Source organism: Acanthochromis polyacanthus, chromosome 1 (genome assembly GCF_021347895.1).
Source record: "Acanthochromis polyacanthus isolate Apoly-LR-REF ecotype Palm Island chromosome 1, KAUST_Apoly_ChrSc, whole genome shotgun sequence".
Taxonomy (NCBI): Eukaryota; Metazoa; Chordata; class Actinopteri; family Pomacentridae; genus Acanthochromis; species Acanthochromis polyacanthus.
The window spans coordinates 42,645,642-42,670,963 of record NC_067113.1 but is presented as its reverse complement, the minus strand read 5'-3'; the positions used below and the strand labels follow the sequence as shown (position 1 = coordinate 42,670,963).

Here is a 25,322-nt window from a genome sequence, read left to right as displayed (position 1 = left end):
CCTGCGACCCTAATGAGGATAAAACGGTGTATTGAGGATGGATACTTAACTATGACATTTTTTCTCCATTTTCGGACAACATACTAAACTATGAAGTTTTTGTTCATTTTCGGAGACAGAATGCCATTTTTTGTCCATATTCAGATGACATACCAAACTATGGCATTTTTTGTCCATTTTCAGATGACATACCAAACTATGGCATTTTTTGTCCATTTTCAGATGACATACTAAACTATAACGTTTTTGTTCATTGTCGATGACATAAACAATAACGTTTTTGTCCATTTTCAGACAACATACTAAACTATGATGTTTTTTTTTCCATTTTCCGATGACATACTAAACTATGACATTTTTTGTCCATTTCTCGGACGCCATACTGAACTATTACTTTTTTTGTCCATTTTCAGATGACATACTAAACTATGACGTATTTTTACCATATTCGGATGACATACTAAACTATGGCGTTTTTTCTCCATTTTCGAACAACATACTAAACTATGAAGTTTTTGTTCATTTTCGGACACAGAATGCCATTTTTTGTCCATTTTCAGATGACATACTAAACTATAACGTTTTTGTTCATTTTCGATGACATAATAAACAATAACGTTTTTGTTCATTTTCAGACACAGAATGCTATTTTTGTCCATTTTCGGACGACATACTAAACTATGATGTTTTTTTGTCCATTTTTGACAACACACAAAACTATGACGTTTTTGTTCATTTTCAGACAACATACTAAACTATGATGTTTTTTTGTCCATTTTTGATCACATACTAAACTTTGATGTTTTCATTCATTTTCGGACACAGAGTGCCGTTTTTTGTCCATTTTCGGACAACATACTAAACTATGACGTTTTTGTTCATTTTCGGTCGACATACTAAACTATGACGTTTTTTGTCGATTTTCGGACAAAAAAATGACGTTTCTTGTCCATTATCGGAAACTACAAAATCAGGGCAATCCTGGACAACCCCTCTCACCCTCTCCACGACGAGCTGTGGGACATGGGCAGCTCGTTCAGCCAGCGCATCATCCCACCCAGAAGCAGAAATGAGTGCTTCAGGCACTCCTTTGTGCCCACCGCCATCAGACTCTTATACAGCAGCGTACATCACTGCACTGACCCCCCCGGAATTACTGTACATAACTTGTTGATTACCGATTACTGTATTTAACTCTTGTTACCCGTCACACTGTCACTTTAATATCACTGTCACTTTACTTCACTGCACTGCATAGCTCAGTTGTCCTGGATGACACTTTTTTGACATTGTGAATACCTCATATTGTTTGCTGCTATTGTGTTTGTCCATTTTCGGACATCTTACTAATCTATGAGGTTTTTAGTCATTTTGGACGACATACTAATCTATAAAGTTTTTAGTCATATTTTGGATGACATATTGGACATTATTATATTTATCATGTTTTTCTACCTATTGTGTTTATCAACATCAATAAGTCCAAAGCAAAGGGAGACCACACCAGAGGATGTAAGGAAAATTTATTCATCAAAAACATTTATTGATCAAGTAAACACGAGATTATTTTGACTCAAGACATCCATCTTCATAGCAGCACAAAGATAGGTTGATATCAGACAGAATTGTCACATGCTATTAAACAGAAGCTGTCAACTCAACTCTGTGGAGGGGGCAACAAGAATGGCACAAAATGTCACTGAAATGTCATAGCTTATAATGTTGTACAAAATATGACAAAAACATCATAGTTTAGTACATTGTCCATAAAGGGACAAAAAAAGTCATTTCTTGTCCAAAAATTCACAAAATGTCATAGTTTAGTATGTTGTCCGAAAACGGACAAAAAATGATGTTTTTTTGTCCGAAAATGGACAAACAATGTCATAGTTGAGTATGTCGTCCGAAAATAGAGGAAAAAAGTCATTTTGTTCCGAAATTGCACAAAAACATCATAGTTTAATATGTCATCCGAAAATAGACAAAAACGGTATAGTTTAGCATGTTCTCCGAAAATTGACAAAAAAAGTCATTTTCTGTCCGAACATGGACTAAAACGTCATAGTTTAGTATGTCTGAAAATGGAAAAAAACAGTTTAGTAGGTTGTTGGAAAATGGACAGAAATGTCATAGTTTAGTGTGTCATCCAAAACTGGACAAAAAACATCATAGTTTAGCATGTTGTTCGAAAATGGACAAAAACGTCAGTTTTGTATGTCGTCCAAAATGTGGGAAAAAAAACGTTATTTAAAAAAAGGTCATAATTTAGTATGTGGTACAAAACGTCACAAAAATGTCAGTTTAGTATGTCGTTCGAAATGTGACAAAAATGTCCTAGTTTAGTATGTCGTCCAAAATGCGCAAAAAACATCAAAGTTTAGTATGTCTTCCAAAATGTGAGATAAACATCATAGTTTATTATGTTGTCCCAATTGTGTAAAAAAAATGTCCACGTTTAGTATGTGGTCCAAAATGTGACGAAAACGTCAGTTTAGTATGTGTTCCAAAATGGGTACAAAAAAACATCATGGTTTAGTATTTCTTCCAAAGTAATAACTGATTAAATAGTAGGGCTGTTTCCAAATCCCATCACTTCCTGCCCCCTGCTGCATATTTCGGTTATGCGATTCAGTATCTGTACATTACATACACACACACATAACACACGACCATGCTCAGCGCAAGGTCATTTTGTTTGTGGGTCCATCTATATTTAATGGCCACGTTCTCTGTTGCTGTGCCATTTCTGATCATCAGTCACTAAAAAAAAAAAATTGCTGCATTTCTGATGTCATTTGGGCAATTGGACAGCCTTGGCGGAATATTGCACTCTCTGAATGTTTGTCTTATTTTAGGATGGCTTGATGACATCGGCCTCCCGCAGTACAAAAGTCACTTTGACGAGGCTCGTGTCGATGGACGCATGCTGCACTACATGACAGTGGTGAGCTGATGGAACATTTTAAGCCTTGTCACGCTGTACCAGAGCCCCAGTCAAGGCTCGTGGAACTTTTTTGTCCAAGCAAAACGTCTTGCTCGAATTTCTTTGACATTGTAACTTCTCTTTTCCACAGAATAGATCATCCAGTAGCTCACATGACATTGTGATAACTCTTCATTTCTGTTTGATCCTGTTTCCCAGGAGGACTTGCTGTCTCTGAAGGTTGGCAGCGTTCTCCATCACCTCAGCATCAAAAGAGCAATTCAAGTCCTCCGACTCAATTTCTACGAACCCAGCTGTCTCAGACGACGACCCTCTGATGAGGTACCGCACGAGGAGTCAGTCCACACTTCTCTTTTGCTTCAAAACCTAAATTGTGCTTCTGAAATCTGTATTTTTCTTCTCTCATGAAGAACAATTTCACACCGGCTGAGATCTCCCAGTGGACCAACCACAGAGTGATGGAATGGCTGCGCTCTGTGGATCTGGCAGAATATGCCCCCAACCTGAGGGGGAGTGGGGTTCATGGAGGGCTGATGGTCAGTGTGAAGTGAGCAATGGGCATTTAATGCAGCATCATATAGATCAGATGAATTAAAGCTCACTGTAAGAAAAATAAGACAACAAAGATAAAAAACTGTCTGTTCACTTCATTTAACAAAAACACAAGCAAAAACGTAAAGAATGAAGTGAGCAGCTTCCTGTCCCATCAGAAATTAGTGTTAGTTCCCAACCACGTCTTTAGAGTTTCATTTGATTTAACCCTTAGATGCACGACTGATCAGAAGTAATGTTTTTTGAGGAATAGCTGCAAAATGAAATGATAAAAACTTCTCATTACAAAGATATTGCAAGAAAACGTCCTCACTGGGTCATTTTTGAGTCACTAATGCATCGAAGGATTAAGCCTCAGTCTTTACACTGATGACAGTTTTATACAAGATTATCATTGAAAACAAGTCATGTGAAAACTCAGGACTTCAGATATAACATTAGGTGAGGTTTATAAAAATGTGCACATCTTGAATTTCACTGAGGATTAATAATCTCTCTCCATCTCCACAATAATAAGTAAATGTGTCACATTTGTGCCTCTGTGGTGACCAAGAATCTAAACCTGGAATTTAATTTTGCAATGGGACAATGTAGCTGCTCTGAAAAAAATAGTTTTTGGTTACCAATATAAATAGACACCGTCTGGGCTAGTAGTAGTTGCTGAAGATTATAGGAAACCACAAACTGTGGACAACCTAGAAAAGTTACCAAAGGCCATCTTATCTCCACTGTGCAGCCTCAGGTTGTATCTCAAGATGCTGGTTGATTTTTGTATGAAAAATTTCCTGGTGCTGCTCTTCATTGTGTTTTCTTTATTCCCTCTGACTTCTCACGTTTATGTTTTAAAGGTGTTGGAACCTCGTTTCAATGTGGAAGCGCTCGCCCTTCTGCTCAACATTCCTCCCAACAAAACCCTGCTGAGACGCCACCTGGCCACACATTTCCATCTGCTCATCGGTTCAGAGGCTCAGCGGCTCAAACAGGACTGTCTGGAAAACCCAGACTACAGCGTCCTCACAGCCACAGCCAAGGTCAAGGTAACTATGCATCCTCCGCTTCATGGAACCCCTCTGTCGCTTTCACTTGATAATTACAGTAAAATAAAACTCAAGGCTAGAGAAACTGGTACCAAAATTTTGATTGAAAAGGTTAACCCTTCTGGTGTCCTCATTGACGTGCGCCAAAAAAAAAAAAAAATTGTTTTTGTCTGAAAAAAAATCCAAAAATTCCCAAATTTCTGAAAATTTACAAAATCTTCAGGAAGAAAATTCCAATTCCTTAAAAGTATTAAAAAAAAAAAATCCCCAAATTTGGCAAGAAAATTCTTCTAAATATTTTTCACAAAATTAGTAAAAATCTTCCAAAAAAAATCCTAAAATATTTGAAAATTTAAAAAAAAAATTGCTGTATTTTGGTTGATTTTTTGTGAATGTTCTTAAGAAACATTTTTAAACTTTAGAATTAGTCAATTTTGACCCAGAGGACGACGCGAGGGTTAAAAAAAAAAAGAAAGAAAAAAACCCTGCACCTTAGTCTCTGGTTTCCTCTCCAGCCCAGACGTCTGTCGTTCGGTGGTTTTGGCACTCTGAGGAAGAAACGTCATGACGATGGTGAGGAGTACATCTGCCCCATGAATGTGGAAATGCCCAAAAACAGCAGCTTCCAGAGGAGCGTTCGGATCTGTGAGGAGAACTTTGACCATCTGGAACAGGTACAGAGATACTTTTTTTAAAGGTTACATTTCTTCAAATATAAAGGAGTGAAAAGTTTGAATTGTTTGTGCTTTTTTTTTTTTGGTAGATGGAAGACTCTGAAGGAACTGTCAGACAGATAGGAGCGTTTTCTGAGGGAATCAATAATCTGACGGTGAGACACTGACCTGCTCCAGTGTGATCGCAGCACAGAACCAACCCTGGACTGAACCAGTCTCCTCCTGCTTGTGTTTCAGAGCATGCTGAAGGACGATGAGTTTTTCCGGGAGATCTCCGTTTGCCCTCCAGAGGACGACACGGCAGAAATGCACAGTAACTCCAACATCTGACGCCATTTTCATCATTCACACAGAGCCATCGTTTTCATGACCATATATTTATTGAAGTTGTCCAAAACATATTGCATGAACTGAAAATGCAAACATTTAGTAGCATTAATGTACCCCTTTCTACATTTATGAGGGTGTTTATTATTCAAGCATTTGTGGTTTTTATTCAGTAATCAGTGAGTGAAGCTTTAAGCGCTCCTCCCCTTATTTAGGGGCTCAGCTGTAGTCAGATTCATGTTTGTGGTACGTGAAGTTACATCATTCCCTTCAACATTAGTTCATTCTAGTGGAGTCTAGCTACAGAGGTAGACAGGATTTTACTTGTGCAGGTTTTGAAGTTTCTGTCACCTCTCCAGTATGATGGAGGTGTGGAAGTTTCAAAACCTGCACCAGTAAAACCAGAACTATCTCTGGAGCAAGACTTCACTGGGAGGGAGAAGTAGAAATGTGTTTCTATTCTTAATGACAATTAGATGAGCCACATATACCACTCCTGTCTGTGTCTTAGGCTTGACTTATGTCTACATCATAGTCTGCTGTTGTGTTTCTTTGTGTACGTCAAACAATAGAGACTAAAAGAGTGAGGAAGTTAATAAATGTGCAAAAAGAGAGAAGGCATCGGTAGTGACTGAGACCGTACATGGACTAGTAGAGCTACAAAAACAGCAAATGACTACAGTGGCACTAATGAATCACTTTATGATCAGACATACAATTACAGCCCATTTTGTTCCACTTTAGGAATCTAACTCTGAAGTTAGAGACGCATCCCAGGTTCCAGCATGACTTATCTGCACTGAATCTATGCAGGAAGTTGAATTAATCTGTGTCCTTACAGTTGACCTGACTGGAAGTAATGTGTTAGATAAACACAGCTTATTGATTCAGACAAAAAAATCCTTCAGTTAAATAAAATGTAATCATATCTGGCATGTTACTAACACAAAAACAGGAGTCAGTATTGTAGCAGTCCAAGTAGAGACTCAGTCATTTCCAAAATCTTCTCTGCCCTGCAGTCATTTTAGTAACAGTAACTCTTGTTCAACATTAATTCACTCCAATATGATCTGCTCCATCTCAATCACCATTACTTGAAGTAAACAAAGAAACACACCAGTGCACAGGACAAGTAGAAATACTCCCAGGAGTGTTTTCCACACGGCAGACTCAACAGCAGAAATAGTAGAGCTGCAACTAACCATGAGTCGTCTGAGCACGATACGTCATCAACAGCAGAAGTGAGCACACAATGCAACAAATCACCGTCTGAACAGAGTGTGGAACAGACGGACCTCCACACTGTATCGTAAATGTATAACATGTACGATACAGTGTGGATGCCGTCTGTTCCACACTCTGCTCAGACGGTGATTTCTGTTGCATTGTGTGCTCACTTCCGCTGTTGATGACGTATCGTGCTCAGGCGACTCATCGTTAGTTGCAGCCCGAATACACACAGCTTCAGAGGGAATTCAGTTTCTTTGAAGTCGGATTGCATGATGTACTTCTGCACAGTTGGTGTGTTACTGACAGTCAGTACACCTCCAGTTTGAAGAAGCAGACAGGAGAGCCAGCATGAAAGGTGAACAGCAAGACATACTTAACCACCCCATCATTTATAGTATAAATGTTTGTTGTTGTGTCTCCACTCAGATCCACCACACTGTGTTGACAAACAGTCATTTTACCGTGCAGAAAATGTTGGGTAAATTCCAAATTAACGGGTCAAAATCCCAGCAACTCCCATGTTCTGTGAGGCAAGAATGACTTTCTGTCAACAGTGTGGTGGAGCTGAAGAGACCTAGACAAAAAAAATAAAATAAAAAAATCAGTTTCCTGTCAGCAGAGAACTACTCCACACATGACATTCATTTTTTTAAGTTCACCGTTCACCCTCCATGCTGGTCCTCTTGCCTGTTTCTCTTCAAATTGTCCTGTTAAAATGTGAAGTTACAGCCAGGAGGTTATTAGCTTAGCATGTAGACTAGAAACAGGGTGAAGTGCTGTCCTGGCTCCAACATATTACATCTCATTTGTTGAACTCACTAGTTAAAGCACATAACTCTACCTAAAATCACAACTTCTTACTTGTACATCTTTGGTCTTGCACAGATTAAATAAATGAGTTAAAATGCGTTGATGGAGCCATGCTAGCAGCTTCCTCCTGTCTACACTCTTCATGCTAAGCTAACCACCCCTGATTCTAGTGTCATACTTAAACATTAGCATAGATTCTAAAATGTCCAACTGCTCTGTCAACATAAACATGGAAACCAAAAGTTTTTACAAAAATGTAACCAATGTGTGACTTTTTTTGGTAATAAAAATGATAAAGAAAAAGTTTCTTCGCTTTTTTGTAGAATCTCAACTACAACACAGTTCTGAACATGATTTTAGAATTTGCTCTGCAAAGCCTTCGTGATACAAAATAATAAAGACATCAGTAGCCAATTTCTTTGTTGCATAGACAAACATAAGACCTCATTACACTGAAAAGAACCAGTAGCAAACACGTTTTAGCAAAAATATTGACAACTGTGAAGTGACAGCAGGTGTAACGGAATAATGAATAGCAGTTTGAAGCTTTGCAGGTGTTAAGGCACTCAGAAAACAGCCGGTTAACCTCAACGAGACCACAGCAAGACGACACATCAGGAATCACATCCTCATTTTCAAGACAACAGAATACTCTTCAAACAAGTTCATCTCTTCACTTTGCTCCCTGTCCTTCCATCACACCAACATTAGAATTGGTCCAAACTGTGATCCTGTCCTTAGATGAATATCATGGCATATATTTTATATCTATAGCATACATAGTGCAGTACCCCTGCAGCCAGACGAGTGCTTCCAAACCTCCATTCCTCTGCGACGACAGACATCTAGAAGGTGAACCTGCGGCTTTGGGAGTGGCCCACTTTGTCCAGATTGGGGTCGCAGGCGAACTGGATCATGGGTGGAGGTCCACACATCAGGATGAGGGTGTCGTCGCTGGGAGGAGGCAGGTGTTCCCTCACCATGTCCTCACTGATGAAGCCCTGGCTGTACTCCCAGTCTGAAACACACAAACGTCCTCTGGTTAAAGCACTGCTCAGCATTAGAAGACAGACAGGAACCTCAGAGCTCACTAGTGACGCCTACTGGTGGTAAAACAAGCAGCTTGAACATTCCTGCAAGCTTTTTTTTTTTTAAATCAGTTTTTAAAAACAGCAAGGAAGGTGAACTTATTAGCTTCTATATTAAAAATTTGGTTCTATGACAGCAGACACATTCAGCCCAATCTGATCTCCAGTAAAATCACAGCATAAGAACTCCTAATTGCCCCTTAGTTTTAGTGCAAAAAAAGTGTGTTCTGAAAATGTTCACATTTAAGGAATTATCTTTTTACAAAACATTATGAACAACCTGAAGTTTCTAAAAAAAGATCAGTTCAATTTCAACAATATCATGCCTCAGTTTATCATTTACACATTACAACTTCCAGATCACAGAGTGTCTACAAAGGAACACAACATTTAGTCACAGCTGTGTGAATGTTTGACACCTATGACCATCTTCAGAACTAGAAGATCACAAACACACACAGATCTAAGAGTCTCCAATTAGACGGATTCCAAAAAGTCTTCCAAGCTTGTTTTCTGTCATTAGACGGGTCCCACATGCTAAGCTAGCATTTTAAGAAATAAAACTGAAGAATCACTATTGCCCTGTGTGCCTCTCGGACCGTGCAGAATAGTAAGATTTTAGCCCATGTCTTTTCCCCACACGTGTGACCCTGAATTAAATGGTGGTCATGTTACACTAAGTACATTACAAAGCATGTTAAATACAAACCTCAGTGTATATTTTGGATGTTCTTTTTCATTAGTCTGAGAGGACTTGTTATGGGAGCAAAACATCACAAAATGTCAAAACTGACAAGTGCAAAAAAAAACAAAAAAAAAAACTTGTCGCCCTGCAGGTCAAAACTGACCCGCTTTAAAGTTTGTAAATGTGGAAAAAATATATATATATTTTCACAGTAAAACTTCTGATGTCCACATTTTCAACATTTTTGGGAAATACCTGATCATTTTTTGGTTGAAAAAAGTGTTAAAAATGTTTAAGAACATTCACCAAAAAAAAAAAAAAATCAACCAAAATCCAGCGAACTTCACTGGATTTTGGTTGAATTTTATGTGAATGTTCTTAAAGAAAATGTTAGAAGTTTTACTGCTATATATGTAATCACTTCAGATATTTTAAGGATTTTTCTTGAAGATTTTTACTCATTTTTTGAAAATATTTGCAAGGATTTTCTTGCCATATTTGGGGGATTTAAAAAAAAAACTTAAGGAATTATTGGAATTTTCATCCTGAAGGTTTTGCAAATTTTCAGAAATTTGGGGAATTTTTTGCTGAATTTTGGGATTTTTTTCAGACAAGGAAACAATATTTTTTGGTGCCTGTAAATGAAGACAAGAGGAGGGTTAAACATTTAACATTTCTAGTCAGGATGTAAAAAGCTTCTGTGACTGTGTGAGACTTTAGTCCAACTCAAAAACTTCACATCAAACCGTCACATGATGCTGCAGAAATGTGGCCTCATTTGTTATCAGTCACATGATTCTGTGAAAAAAAAGCCTCAAAAACAGGACTGAACGCTGCAGCAGCAAGAAAACGTCACAGACTGCTTCCTGTGTTGTTCACCACAAAACACCTTCAAAATAAAGCTGCTAATTTACAGACAGAAATAATTAGGCTCAAATTTAAAATATGTTTAAGGTGGAAATGCAAAATGAAAAATAAAAAAAAACCCTCTTTTTCCCAGAAAACTTTCATATTTTGGACTCAAACTAACTAAACTAGTGTGGACATTTTATAGAACGAAAATGTTTTCTATTCACTGTGCAGAAGATTTAAAACGTGATCTAGTTTTACCACATGAGATACCATCAGACAAGAAGGAACTAAACCAGCACACACTGATCAATGGACCGAAGAAAGGACCTCTGAAAGTTTCACTCTGCTCACATGACAAAAAATATACTAAAATTAAATGAAAAGAATCAACGAAACAAGGAGGCTGTCACACTGAACATATGTACTAACCCCATATGCATCTATTGAAAATGACTCAATAATTGTCTAAAAAGGACAAAAAAAATGGTTTTGAAAGCGCTCAAATGGTTCAGAATGATGGAAATAAAGTTCAAAATGACTCGAACTGTTCAGGAACTGTTCAAAAACACTCAGAATGAAAACTCTAAAAAGTCTCAAATATCTCTCAATAATAGTAAAAATGGCACAAAATGACGTACAAATTATTTAAAATGAGAAAAACTGACTCTCAATTTGTCCAAAAAAAACTAAAAATTGTCAACTGTGACCCAAAATGTATTGAAAATGTCTCAATATTTGTCTAAAAGAACAAAAACAAAGGTTTGAACTGAACTCAAATGGCTCAAAATGAATAAAAAAATAATAATTATTAATTAACGCTGACATTTCCAATGTAATTTCCTTGTTCTCTCTTCTTCCTCTAGTTGCTTTGACATCTAAAAATTGGTCAAAATAGTACAGCTATTATGATTTCAGAGGAACTGTTCTTGTAAAAATACTGAAAATGCATTTGAGTGCAGCATGTCGTGTCGTTTCAAATTACAATTTAAAATCAATTATTTGTTCATCCCTATTTCCCCAGCGTCAAACATGCATGAGATCAGAGACCACGGCATGCGTCTGATGTACAGACTGCTCTCGGCTGTAAAGACAGCAGTGTTGTTGGAGGACTCACCGTCTGGCGCTCTGTCCACGGTGAACCACAGCTTGAACCGGTCGGGGTTGTTGACCTGGATCTCCTCCAGCTCTGGTCTGAGCAGGATGTCTTTCTCAGTCTGTGAACACGAAGAGGACGAACACGTTTTAAACCACAACAGAAACAGAAGCAGACTGTCTCTGTGATAAAAACACACTAGAAAGGAAACGCCCTGCAGCAGCATCTACACTGATGAGCTGCAACTTCTAAACCACCTGAAGCTTTTTCCTCGGAGGAGAATCCCTGCACACGGAGCACGTTAGACAAGAAATGGAAATTATGAGGAGGACATAATTAGTGCAGTCAAACGATTAAAACGGTTAATCAGATTAATCACAGGGCTGCTGTGGATTCATTTTGATTAATCGCAATTAAATATTCATTTTTAATCTATATTAATCGCATTATTTAGTATGAGCAAACAGACTCAAGAAAGAAGGGAATAAAAATGCACTTAAGGTGTTTATTAAACACGTTTAAAGGTTCATGTTAGAATCCCAGACTTCATGTTCATGTGGGACTTTAAGCTGGAAGTACTTCAGTGAAAAGAAAACTCCTTCCTGCAGAGTGTTCATGTTACCGACTCTTCTGTCTCGGGGTTTTTTGGATTCGAATTTCCCACTGAGAGGACCAACATGTTGTTCAGTAGGGCCCGACTGATTTTTTGAGGCAGATTCCGATATTTGGCAGGAAAAAACTCTGATATTTTCATTTTTGGTATGAATATGAATGATATGAATTACAGGCAGAACATTTTACTGGTTTACAATAGTTTGTCCTTTAGTATTTGTTTAACTTTACAACAGATAGACCCTCCAGAAATTGTGGGGAAATTGCAGAAAGTTGCAAAGTATGCGAATAGTTGTGAAATATGCAAAAATATGCGCGATTCACCTGCCGTCTGGCTGCGGAGTGATGTGTCCTCTAATCAGACACTGGGACTGCTGTGGGGTTACTGGACTGACAGCCTGTGCTCTGGGAGGGGGAGAAGCTCACAGCAGCACCTGCTGCTTGTTGAGGACAGTAACTGCAGAATGATCCCAGTTTTCCTGTCAGTCTCCAAAACGGCAGAAAAAGTCGCTAGATTTGTCATTAGTCGCTTCTGTCAAAAAAAGTCGCTAGGACGCTTTGGAAAGTCGCTAAGTTGGCAACACTGGCGCCGCGCTCCGCATCAGCTCGTGCTTCCAGTGTGTGTGAATGCGCGAACTGATGACGTCAGGCCGGGCGTCACATAAAAACTCACAACTCCATTTATATTGGTTATAGTTTTCTCATTTTATGCGGAAATTGTGAAATCAAGCGGGACCCGCATATTTCTCTTTTTTTTCATGGAAATATGAGATTCTTGTGGGAATTATGCGCTGTTTTGCGGGGATTATGCGGCCTTTTGGGAAATAATTGACCCCCGCATAATCAGCGGCATTTTGGTGGTTAATGCGGGAATTCATGCGATCGCATAATCGCGTTTTTCTGGAGGGTCTAAACAGAGAGGAATTTTCACATTTTCTCTACTCCATTATTTCTTTGCCATGAAGTCAGGACTCATATGAGGCAAAATAAAAACCAGAGACGCCTTCCTCAGATGTAAAACATGTCATCTTTGACAGCATTTTAAATCTATAATGGTTCCTCCATAACACACAGTGAGTGTCTGTTCCAGTCTGGGTCACGTTCTAGTATTTTCTGACAGTAAAAGTAAGAGTGACATCATGACGGTTGCTGCAGACAGACAGACATTTTGTGCGGCAGATGTGTTAACAGCGTAAACATTTTTAATCAGACTAATCACAATGATGGATTAATCTGCGTTAATTTGGACAGCCCTAGTTTGAATACATGAAGTCTGATAGTTTTATTGTGCAGCTCTCTGTTAGAAATAATCAGCTGCATTCATCGGTAAAACAAATACATTAACAGCTTTCTACCAGCACTAACGTGTCAAACTGCCTTCATAGTTCAGCCTCTGATCTGTTCAACGCTATAAACACTGAAAAAGATGCGGCTTTTAAAATAGGAGCGTCTTTTAAATAGAATTGAAATTGATTGATTACAGGTCCGGGTCCATACAGGAGGAAGTCTGGGTCTGGACGAGTTCATGACCTGGAGTCTAATTTGTAGTGGATTAAGTGAAGTGTCAATTCAGAGAATTTTGCCTCGAGGACTTTTAGTAGTTGAATAACTTGAGGAATTTCAGCCCTAGTTTTAATTCTGTGGCTGATCAGTGTGTACTACAAACATGCGAGTCTGATTTAGAAAACTCACCTGGTTGGCAAACAGCAGGTAACACACGGTTTTATCCTGAGGATCCTTCATCACTGCTGTGATTAGCTGCAACATGGGAGTGATGCCTGGAACAACCGCAGGAAACAGAACAACTTTAGACACAGAATCTCCTCTTTTATAAGCAAAAATATCATAAAAAGTCTACCGGTTTGCCTTCAGATCTTGAAATATCTGTCTGTAAACAATCATTACTGATTAGAACATGCAACAATCAAAGCACAGAATGTCTCAGTCATTTATTCAGAGTTTAACAGCTTATCTGCTCTGTCAGGACTGTGGGTGTGGTTTGATCAGATAGCATGAACAACCCAACGCCTCTGTTTAGAACAGACAGTGACATTTCTTCTCACCTGTGCCTCCAGCGATCATTCCCACATGTTTGGCTTTCTTGGTGTCGGCCGGAGACTTTTTGTCAGGTTTAATGTCAAACACGCCTGCAGAAGGAAAGTTACGGCGATAAATCTGGCTGCTGAAGCTGTGTTTGGTTAGCAGATGACAGAATCTATTCGTTGCTGCTCACCTCTGCCGTTGTAAACCAGGAGGCCGCTGGGTCCTCTGAAGTCGATGGTGTCGTTGAGCTTCAGACTCTCCAGGTACTGACTCATCTTCCCTCCTTCTGGGAACTTAGGATGAACGCCTTTAAAGTAAATCTGTCAGCAAGGAACAAAAGAAGGAACAGTTGAAACGACATCATTACCTACATTTATTTATACAGTCAAGCCCAAAATTACTCACACCCCTGGCAAATTATGACTTCAATTTACTTTTTTTTTTTTTTTTAAATCAGCAAGTTTTCTTTGGATTTGAAATGATAAGACAATGTATAAGAGGCATCATGTGTGGAAAAACAAAAAGTGGCATGTCCAAAATTATTCATACCCCAATCATATCATCTCAGTCACCAACAGAAGAGTCTTTATTGAATATTACAGCAATCAAACTCTTCCTTTAACTGCTGACCAAGTTTCTCTGTGAACTGCCGGATGTTGTTGTTGAGAATCCTAACGTCTTCCTCGTTTTTCACGGTGCCGTGGGCTGAAAAACATCCCCGAAGCATCAGGTTCCCACCACCATGTTTGACAGCAGGGCGGGGGTTCTTAGCTACATCGGTGTGGCCAAACAATTCCACTTTTGTTTCATCTGACCATAAAACAGAAGACCAGATTCTTCTTCTTTGCAAAGGCCAAGCAGGGTTTTTTGTGTGCCGTATCGGGAGAAGTGGCGTCCTCCTCGGTCTGTGTCTGTGGAAACCAGCAGCATGCCGTGTTCGATGCTGCCACCAGGGTCCAGCTTCTCCAGGACGGCTTTGGTGCGGATTCTTGGATTCTTTTTAAAAAGTTATAGATGTGACATCAACTGTAAATTGGAAATTTGTAAAACTGTAACTTTAAAATTATTTCCAGACCATGACAAGTTGTTTTGATCAGAAAGTAAAATACCAGATTGTTCATTGTTATTTTGTGTCTCATTTTTGTAAGATTTTTGACTGACTTTTGTCATTTGTGTCATGTTTTTGTACTTTTGTTTCTCATCTTTGTTCCTTTGTGCCTTTTTGTCTCACTTGTTTTGTCTATTTTTTATTGTTTTGTGTCTTGTTTTGTAATATTTAGATTTTCTGTCTTTTTTCTTGTTTTTTTTTATTTAAAAGTAAAATACTAGATTGTTCATTGTTATTTTGTGTCTCATTTTTGTAATTTTTTCCTTGTTTTTTGTCTGACTTGTCATTCGTGTCATGTTTTTGTACTTTTGTTTCTCATTTTTGTTCTTTTGTGCCTTTTTTGTCTCGCTTGTTTTGTCTAATTTTGTCGCTTTGTGTCTCATTTTTGTAATATTTTGATGTTCTGCCTTTTTTCTTGTTTTTTGATTTAAAAGTAAAATATTAGATAGCTCAGTTCCTGATACCTGTGACTAAATGTTCTGTTCCTTTGTAGACACACTGATCTGAAAGTTGGGTAAATGATAAACTGAGACTTAATATTGTTAAAACTTCACTTATTTTTCTTAAGAAATTTCTGGTTGTTCATAATGTTTTGTAAAAGGATAAATCTTTAAATGTGAACATTTTCAGAATGGACTTTTTTCTTTTTTTGCACTAAAACAAAAGAAAAATTTGGAGTTGTCATTATTTATAGGTTATTATGCCAAGATTTTATTAGTCTGGCTCACTTGAGCTTAAACTGGGTTGAATGTGGAACCTGAACTAGAATGACACTCCTGGTGTAGAACCTTGGATTTTCCCATCGACTGTGACAGTTTTAAATGTAAATAGAAGCTGAGAAATATTTTTTCCCTACAATGATGCCTCTGGTACATCATCTTACTATCTTTTGTCATTTCCAATCAAAAAATACATTCTGGTTGAATAAAAGTAACTTTAAGTCAAAATTTGCCAGTGGTATAAATAATGTCGGGCTTATTTTTAAACAAAAATGGAATATCTCCATAGGGGTACAGAGGAACATTTCCAGCAACCATCACTCCTGTGTTCTAATGCTACATTGTGTTAGCTAATGGTGCTGAAAGGCTCACTGATGGTTAGAAAATCCTTGTGTAGTTATGTTAGTACATGGATAAAAGTGGGAGTTTTCATGGAAAACATTTTGAACAGTAGTGTAGATATAAATGCATAATTAAAACATATAGAACAACTTTTCCAAGCTGTCTACCTTCACCACCAGATCCACGTAACCTTTGTCGTCGTCGCTGGACACTGGTGTGTACGGACGGACGACCAGCTTCCCGTCTATTCTGGCAGACAAGTAGATGTGCTGTCCTGGAAGAAAAACAAAGAGTTTACTGTTGACGTCAGGAGTTTCATATCATTCATATAATTTGGTAGAAACTCACATTCAGAGCTAAAACAAAAAGTCGATTATCAGCAACTTGAAAAGCATAAAAAGGAACAATTTGTGAGGAAGTTGCTGGAAGATACAGTCTGCACAGAGAAACATGTTTTGAGAGTTGATGAAAAAAACAGCCAGTTTGTACAAATACAAATCTGTACATTTATAAGGAAAAAAAAAAAAGAAACACAGCTGGATATTTTCCCTGAACTGTTCGACCATTGCAGCAAAAATTCAAAGTTTCAAACTGCTTTAACGAAATAAAACTGAATTACAGCATTAGGGCCATTATTTATTAATCACACCTTATATATCCTAAACTGCAGCCCTTGCAATTTGCTTAAGTGCACCGTTTGAAAATAATTAATATCTCGGCAATCATCAGCAACAACAAGCAGTTTGGAGACATCGTAAATCAACAGAATAATAAATTAGCAGTGGTTCTAATGTTACAGCTATTAAATACAGTCATGGAGAAAATGAGCAGCGCATCCTTGTTTTCTTCAATTTCTTGTTCATTTTAATGCCTGGGACCACTAGAGGTATTTGACCTGAAGAATAAAACAAACATGACAAAACAAAACAAAACATGGAAAGTCTAAAAGCTGTTTTTGGCAGAACAATGCCGTAGATATTGATGGAAGAACTGAAGTGACTTCAGTTATTAACAAGAAAACTATGGAAAACGTCTGGTATCAGCTCTTAATTTAAACTCTTATGAGTTATTTTTGTTATCATTATAGTTGTCCAAACAAATGGACCTTTAGTTGTACCAGGCATTAGAAAACAACAAGAAACAAGAAGAAAACAACTGGTGGTTGACTGCAATATACTTTTACTGAACAAACGGTGATATAATTGCATAATGCTGCAACTTGAGATGGTTGCTAATAAGGTTAAATCTTACAGGAGTCACTTTCTAATGATTATTTTAATAGAGGACACATTAAATGACTGTGTGAGGCTCATACTGACCGATAGGCAGCCCCAGGACGTGTTCAGGAGAAGGCAGAGCAAAGCGGAACTTCCTGGTGTCATGACTGACAATCTGACCAAACAACAGTTTCACAAAGTTAAACCACACAACACTGATAGCAACGGCGGTACCTGAACGCACCTTCCAACAGATATTTGAGTTTGCAGGCTGCAGTGTTGATGGCTTTGCAGTGACTCTGCTTACCTGTCTGTCAATGAGCCGCAGCGCATACTTGATGTTGGGGTCCTCTAAGGTGATGGCGGGTCTCCTCTTGGAGAACAACAGTCTGAAGATGAGGTTGATGATGCTATCAAAGCCACCTCGAATCAACTGAGATGAAGGTCAAAGCAGGAGAATGACTCAAACAGCAGCAGCATTAGCCAGCAGCTAGCATTAGCTACCAGCAGGGTTAGCATTACGGGGCGCAGTCGGGCTAAAAGTCACTTAGTTTAATCCATAACAGGAGAAATGAGTCACAGTGGGCAGGCCGAGAGTCCGCTGAAGTTCGATGCAGGAAAACTGCACATTAGCTAATGTCAACGCTAGCTAACGTAGAGAAACTCGCTAAAGTGAAACGAGCCCGGTGACTTTTAATTCACTCATACTCACCCCGATAATGTATGACAGCATTGTGAGTCCGTCTGGAGAGCAGTGAAATTGTTTGTCGATGGAGGAAGCAGCTCCAGGTGGACTAAGGCAACTGATTGCGACGCTGCTACAAGCTATAAGTCAGTTTAGCTAGCCAGCAGAGATACACATATCCGGTCAATGTGAATGAAAATAAAAGCACCGATTTCACATCTAATGCGTTGATTAGTTTAATAACGTTCAATAACTCGGGTCGCAAAATAAACACAGTGAAAGTGTGACTGTTCATGGGAAAATTAAAATTTAGGACAGAATTTAAAAGCTAAAATGTTCTAATTTAATAGCATGTTCCTGATGTGTCCCGAAGCTTCCGGTCTGACAGCGACTAATGCCTGCTGACTTGACAGTGCTCGACTCAACATCATTTCCGCATGGCAGCTCTGAGATTTTCTGAATAAAACCTCACAGAGTTTAATAACAGGTACAGAATAACTGCACAGGGAGACAAAACATTAAAGTTGCAATATGCCTTTTTCAGCAAGGAATAAAGTCCAACATGTCTCCGGTATGTGATTATTAAATGTTAAGCTCAAAACAACACTAAATGGTTCATTTTGCCATTACTAACCTCTGATTTTAGTCCTGGCTTTTGTAACTTTAAATGCAGCTGAGTTCAGGAAGAAGAGTCTCTTTGTGTTTTGTGAATGGCAGCATTTGGAAAGTAGTTGTTGCACAGCAGCTGCAATAACTAACTTTAGGTGTGTAAGACCAGGACTTTCTTTTCTAACATTATCTCAGAGGGACCTTAAATTGAGCCTTGTTCAGTGAAAATCAGTGAAAATCATAAATTAATCAATGCATTAACAGAGTTTCTGTTAATGTGTTGAGGGATTCATTCCTGTTTTTCTTTTTACTTGTCATGTTTCATCTTGTGTGTTTGATGTATTTTATCTTTACTGTGCATATGTTTATTTCTGTCTGCAGGCCGAGTTTATCTCATCATGAAATGTTGCTCTGACCACAAGCTAACATGCATCAAAGAAATATCACACGGCTACAGTCTTATCATCTGTGGTTACATTGGATTCACGGGAAATTAGTGGTATTTAAGACATCATACATTACATTACATTTATATTAAATAAGACCATCAAAGCAAACTATATGAAATACAGTGTTTTGGTATGATGTACTGACAGAAACGTGAAATATGTGACTTTCAAACGTGCAAAACTTCATTTCTTTATTCCTTTCAAATTATCCCTGTGAAGCTCAACCGACAGAACTTCACTGTTGAATTCATAAAGAAATCCCAGTGTCAGAAGAGGCTTTTTTAAATTAAAAAAAAAGTATCACGTGTATGAAATGATGCAAAACACATCTGTATTTGCATTTGATAACACAGCTCTAAAACCAACCAAGATATATGCTACTTAACCCTTGTGTTGTCTTCAGGTCAAAAATGACCCGGCCACTATGTTTAACAGCACAGAAAACCTCCTAAATTATCATTTTTTTAACTTGAAATTCAATTACTTTTCCTTTACTGTCTGGGCAGAAGCAAAGATTCAAAAGATGTAAGAAGACGAGTATTTTGTAGTTGAGTTTTGTAGTTTTCCATTGTACAGTATACGGTACACTGTTGTTTCCCTTCAAAAATGCATTTCAAACTACTTTCCTGTACATTTCTGGTACTGTCTCGTCCTATAATAATGTTTACACCTATGCAGTACCTTTAGCAGCAATAACAGTGATAAAAACCTGTACTTTAGGAAAGAAAACAGCTATAACACGTGTGATGTGACAAAAACGAGTGGTGTTCACTGATTAAATACAGTCTTTATGCCCTCTGTAGAGGGAAAAACTCAGACATTCACAAAATCTGTGATGCATGACAGGTGGGTTCTTCATGGTAAATAGATTTTAGGTTGAAAATTCAATGAAACTGCTCTATTGTAGAAGTTTAGTGGAGGCAGTTTAGACAACACAAGGGTTTAAAGGGGGAAAAAAAGTGTTGCTGACGACAAAGTAGCAGCTTAAACTTCACCTGACATCTTTAACTGATGAGATTTATGAGTCCCAACATCCAAATGAGCTTCATGTCACAGCAGCCACAAATCTATAAATCTACATCCTCTGGTCATCGGATTCACTGTCAGCTGAGCGTCACATTAATGTGAAATCATGTTCCTGTGGAGGACAAACTCCTGTCCCCGTCTTCTGGCTCTGGTACACATAAATAAATATTCACTAATAGAAATTGATCTGTGCCCAGAGTGAAATGGAAAAACTTAATCTGTTTTTTGGTTGCTGTGTGTTGTGCTGCTTTGTGTCCTTTAGATGGCAGTAGTGACCTTTTTAACAGAGAGCCATGAAGCAAGCATCATCATTAAAATCAGAATTTGCCATGCATGCACACAGTTTTCTTTTTGAAGTGAGGGGAGTTTTGTGCAGCCGGAGTGAGTCAAAGTTCTGCCAATCAATACCAACCCTGTAGTGATCGTAATAAAGGCCGTGTTTGCTAATAAACCTGCTCCTCTGCCGCCTCCGAAGACGCTTCTGCTGAAAACACGACATGACAGGCTTCTGTATCAACAGGAAATAAAACATTTTTATTGATCATTTGTGTATATGAAGTTATATAACAACAGTCAGAAAACTCCACAGAGTGAATCACTACACAAAGTGAAACAAAACTGTAAAACACCTCATCAAAAATGAAGGTATACACAGCAAATATAACTGTCAGCGGCTCGCCGTCACCGCGAGCGATATGGCAGGAAAAAACACCCCAAACAGTTCTACGAGATTACAGAGAAAATTTTCCACACACAAAATACTCAAGCAGGCAGTTGATATACACAAAGGCAACTAGGATCTTTCTACAGCATCAGATTCTAAAACTTTACACAGCTTTGCTTTTGAAAGGTCAGTGTGGCTTTTCGTTGGTGTCACTGGAGAGAATCTGGAGTTTCTTGTCACACAGAGAGCTTGATAAGATTTCTCTTTCACAAGAGGACAATTTGGGGATTTGATTATGCACGCGTGCTTTGGTAGGGAATTGTAAATGAGAGCAGCATTGCGTTGGAGTGCAGGTAATGGCTTTTGCTTTGTAGTTTTTCCACACACCCCGCAATCTGATGGGTTCTGCAATGCTGCCTGTTACCGAATTCCCTGACAGGTTTACACACTTTTTATTTCTGATTTGATTTTCTTTCAGCTTTGACTGAAAAATTCCTTTAGTACAACCTTTCTAAATTTATATCAAATTGCTCAGGCCATTTACCTTTTAATTCAATCCATTATTTTATTTAAATCTGAAGCTGTACTGGAATTCATGGATCTACGTATGTAAAACATGTCAAATAAACAGATCCCTCAGTCAGAGAGAGGGACTGGGAATGTAGCTGTACTAAAGTATATTCAATGATTTTGGAATGCTATCAGACAGGGGAGGTTTCACCCCTTGAAGGGCTATGAAATGAATTCGTAATAGTTGAAAAAATATTAACAAAATTACTATATATTTATAGATTTTTTTTACAACAAAAAGTGCAAAGTACATCTAATCTCACGGTTAAAGTAATCTACACCAACACAGTCCATACTGTACATTCAGAGTTTTCATCTCAAATATAAAAGGGGTTTTTGAATTGACAGGGCAGGTAAGAAATAAAAAAAACAAAAACGTGATCGTGATGTTGATTTGATGATGATGAATGATATATTTGCGGCTGAATAATCATATTCATGTCACTTTATAGTCTAGATATACATTTCTGACATGACTATATGAGTATATACATGGCATTTTGAAGGGGTTTATCTAAATGTAGAATCTTGTTTGGTATTTAACGAAGACTCCCTGAAACTTCTGATGCTGGAACTGTGTGCAAGAAGAGAAAACGAACCCGCAAAAAAGGGAGGGAACCCTAAAGAGAGGGTCGGCAGGTGTCAAGCTCCAACCTATAAGCTGAATCTACGTGTGCTGTGTCCTAACCATCTCACTGGAAAGGAGAAACATCTCTCTGGACTCATCTTAGCTTTATTTTTTTTAAATCCTCGGGCGACGCCACCCACGTTAACACTATGGGATGAACATACAAGTATTGCACAGTGCTCAACAAAATGCTGTGTGAAGCGACCCGCTCGCGCTCAGGTAAAAGCCGTGGTTTTTTGGGGGGGTTGCGTGAAGTCGGGTGACGTCACGCACTCTCTCTCTCTCTCTCTCTCGCTCTCTCTCTCTCTTTGCGTGTAGAAGGGAAAATGGCATTAAACGCTACGACATCACTACAGAACAAACTGTTTTCGCTACCTACTGATAAGTCTACATCTCTAAGCACACACGGCAGTCACAGTGATACACAAAGCAGTCCTCAGAGACTCCTATGGAATGACAAGTAGCTTTTTCATAATAGTGCTATCAACTACACAATAACATTGAAAACATTTAGAAAGTCCTCCTGAAGCTAGCATCGAGTATATGCAAGAGGTTCCTCCAAGATAAGAGACTTCATGGTTTTCATGGATTAAAACTTATTCCTTTCCTAATTGGACCCGTAGTAAAGGACATGATGGACTAATAGCCTACGCAGACCATTAACTTGTACGGTTATTTCGTGCTCTCCTGGTGTAATCCTGCGTCAACAAGAAAACGAAACTGATGTAATTGCCGTTGGCTGATTTGTCATCATTGCTTTCTTTTTCTTCTTTCTTTTTTTTCTAAATTAAGCCGATCCGGCAGGAGGATTTCTGGCTACCCCCCTGCAGGTGTCCTCAAATAAAACCAGCCAACGATCGTCCAAAAAAACGGTTTCGAAAGAAGTCAACAAGCTAGTTTCAAAGACATCCAGTGCAAAACAGCAGCCACATAAAAGTTAAAATTGGCAGTAAAACATGGCTAGCTCTATTGTCACTGTGAGAAGGCAACGTAAAGCAAAGACTGCGATTCAGGGCACCACTGCAGCCAAAGACATTGTTCCCAATAAACCAAAGCTACAACCACTAGCAAGTGGGAGTGTGCATGAAGAGAGGGCCTCTACATAAGTCACCTCCCTGGAAATGGCAGTGTTTAGAAACTCGCCTCACCTCCGTCAATATTACATTGACCAGTTTAAACATTACTCTTGATTATTATTTTTTTTATATCCTCTCCTCTGATTGAAGGCAAGGGGATCGTACTAGAAGAGCTTCCCCTGGTGTCGGTAGATCTCCCCCCGTCCCAGCCTTTAGTAAAGATTGTAAAAAAAATCATGCAGTTTACTAAAAATAGTCAAGACGCTGAATTGCTCTAAAAAATAGTCCTCTTAAAACCAGAGCCGCGACTGTGATTTATTTTTTTTCTCTAAAACTCCCTCTCAAAGATCGGAGCCCGGCCTAAATGCGATATACTTCCAACAACGACAAGGCTGTTTAAAGTAAGCAGTTAACAAAATATTGGTAAACGAGTTTAAGGACACAATGGCTACAGCTTGGTGCTTTTTTTCTCAAGTGGGGGTCCGTTTCTGAAGGATTAAGAACTTAATCTTTTGGGAGGCAATAAAACGAGCCAGTAGAAGTGAAAGTTGAGGACCTATTTCACTTAACTGCCAAATATGACGAAATGAAATGCTAACTGGTTTGCAGTGACTATAGTTTCTGTGCATCAAGCTAAACACATAGGTCCTCTGATTGAGAAATAAGTACAAAAAGTCGTAAGAAATCATGTGCTTGTATAATTTCCAGCAGCATAATTTTTCCCACAGAACCATAGTAGTTAATGGCCTTGTATTTTGGAGTTTTGTGTGAATATATTCATCCGCTTGTCTTTTCTGTGATGATCCTTTTGCTGAACTTAATGTCAGACGTCGTCCTTTACGATGTGAATATATTTCCACTAGTGTCTTGCAAGTTGGAATTCATTTTTTTTTCTGGAATGCAATAAGGTAATAAGGTAGAATTTTTAAATCCTGGGATATATAATATTGGCTTTCCTCTATATCTGCATTTACATAATTTAAAATAGAACATCTTATTAAAAACATCAAGATATACACAGATTAGGAAACGGGTAACAACATACAAACACATAAACTAGAAATCATTTTTGTCTGCATACTTATATATACAACTGTGGTACAATAAATTCCTTCAGTCATGCGCTATCTATACAGATCATATTGCTTAAAAGAAGGGGGCATTTGGTCGGGGGCAGTTAAGGACTCGGAGATGGAAATCAAAAACTGCTAAATCAAAGAGGAAAGAAAAATAAAAGCAAGAACCTGATAGAAAAGAAGCAGAACGGGATGTGGTTTGGACAATCAGGACTGTGAAATCAGAAGAGCGGTAAAGCTGGGGGAGACTGAGGGGTGAGGGAAAGGGAGGCGGGGGTGGGGTTACATGGATGGACCCTTATATCACTGAGGTATTTACACATACTGGCTAAAGAGTACTACAAGGCAGGTACTGAAAGCGCCCTGCCTATTTCTTGGTGGAGAGCTGAGCGTCCACCTCCTCCTCGGGCTTCAGGACGTGCCACTGTGCGATGGGTCTCCTGGGGTTGGCCAGCATGTCGGACCAGTGGCGCAGCTCCGTCCCCGAGCTGTTGAGGCCCACAAAGACCTTGCCGATGGCATCGTTCTTGCCGATCTTGTCATAGTCCAGAACAGTTATAACAACTTGCACTTTCTGTAGAGGAGGGAAGAGTGGGAGAGGAGGGGGCACATGAAAGTAAATGCAGGTGTCGTCAGCAAATGGATGGTGTCTCTCATTCTGTTTAGACACAGTCCACTTTTAGTCACTTCTGAAATCCTGATTTCATTGTAAAGTGCATCCAGGTGTTTTTCTACTCCCTCTGTTGATTTATTTTACTGTGTTATTGCCTTATTTTAATGTTTGTGATCATGTGGCTGGTATAGTTTTCACTTTGTGAGTCTGTGTCGTTCTTGCGGTACTGACTGTAGTAGAAACTACCACAAAGGTTTTCTTGAGTACTCTGGCAGGCATTTATATGTCTGTGGGGAAATTCATCAGTGCAATAGCCTGACGTCTGTGGAAGACGTGGTCACAAAACTTTACAGGTTTGGAGTTAGCAGGGCTGGACCCAAATATCAAAATATTCGGTCGTTGTGGTGTTATCCGAATATTAATATTGAGATCCAAGTACTCTGAATATCCAAAGATGGAGACATCCATGCTAATGCTAACGCTAACACTGTCGGACTTCAATGATGAATGAGGAGCAAGATTTGCGGGACTCTACTAGATCTAATCTATTTTATTCTAAATGAGACAATAATTTACAAAATGAATATCATGGT

At 38.7% G+C, this 25,322-nt stretch overlaps 3 protein-coding genes across 7 annotated transcripts in view; 1 reads left to right on the top strand and 2 right to left on the bottom strand.

Annotated features, from left to right (window-relative positions):
* Positions 1–6,134, top strand: part of ppfibp1a (PPFIA binding protein 1a) — a 70,385-nt gene extending 64,251 nt beyond the window's left edge. For both annotated transcript variants that reach the window (XM_051956812.1, XM_051956806.1), the window contains exons 19-25: positions 2,856–2,944; positions 3,143–3,265; positions 3,355–3,480; positions 4,345–4,533; positions 5,049–5,207; positions 5,297–5,362; positions 5,445–6,134. In XM_051956812.1, the coding sequence (XP_051812772.1) occupies positions 2,856–2,944; positions 3,143–3,265; positions 3,355–3,480; positions 4,345–4,533; positions 5,049–5,207; positions 5,297–5,362; positions 5,445–5,537 (845 nt within the window). In that variant the 3' untranslated portion in view covers positions 5,538–6,134. The remainder of the gene's footprint in view (positions 1–2,855; positions 2,945–3,142; positions 3,266–3,354; positions 3,481–4,344; positions 4,534–5,048; positions 5,208–5,296; positions 5,363–5,444) is intronic.
* On the bottom strand, positions 5,569–18,191 carry LOC110956350 (NADH-cytochrome b5 reductase 3). Its single transcript, XM_051956831.1, has 9 exons — positions 18,046–18,191; positions 17,641–17,766; positions 17,436–17,508; positions 16,284–16,390; positions 14,138–14,267; positions 13,968–14,051; positions 13,597–13,682; positions 11,314–11,413; positions 5,569–8,592 (listed from the first exon to the last, which is right to left on the bottom strand). Exons 1-9 carry the CDS (start codon positions 18,064–18,066, stop codon positions 8,420–8,422), a joined length of 900 nt encoding a protein of 299 aa, XP_051812791.1. The 5' UTR covers positions 18,067–18,191; the 3' UTR covers positions 5,569–8,419.
* A 2,424-nt stretch (positions 18,192–20,615) lies between these two features.
* Positions 20,616–25,322, bottom strand: part of syt1a (synaptotagmin Ia) — a 228,557-nt gene continuing 223,850 nt past the window's right edge. For all 4 annotated transcript variants that reach the window (XM_022201756.2, XM_022201755.2, XM_022201759.2 and 1 more), the window contains one exon: positions 20,616–24,690. In XM_022201756.2, the coding sequence (XP_022057448.1) occupies positions 24,484–24,690 (207 nt within the window). In that variant the 3' untranslated portion in view covers positions 20,616–24,483. The remainder of the gene's footprint in view (positions 24,691–25,322) is intronic.

Coding starts and splice junctions, on each gene's coding strand:
- LOC110956350 (XM_051956831.1), bottom strand. CDS start 18,066: ATGCTGTCATACATTATCGGG. Junction 17,509..17,640: donor TGCGGCTCATTGACAGACAG/GTAAGCAGAGTC, acceptor TTGTTTGGTCAG/ATTGTCAGTCATGACACCAG. Junction 11,414..13,596: donor ACCTGCTGTTTGCCAACCAG/GTGAGTTTTCTA, acceptor TCGTGTTCACAG/ACTGAGAAAGACATCCTGCT.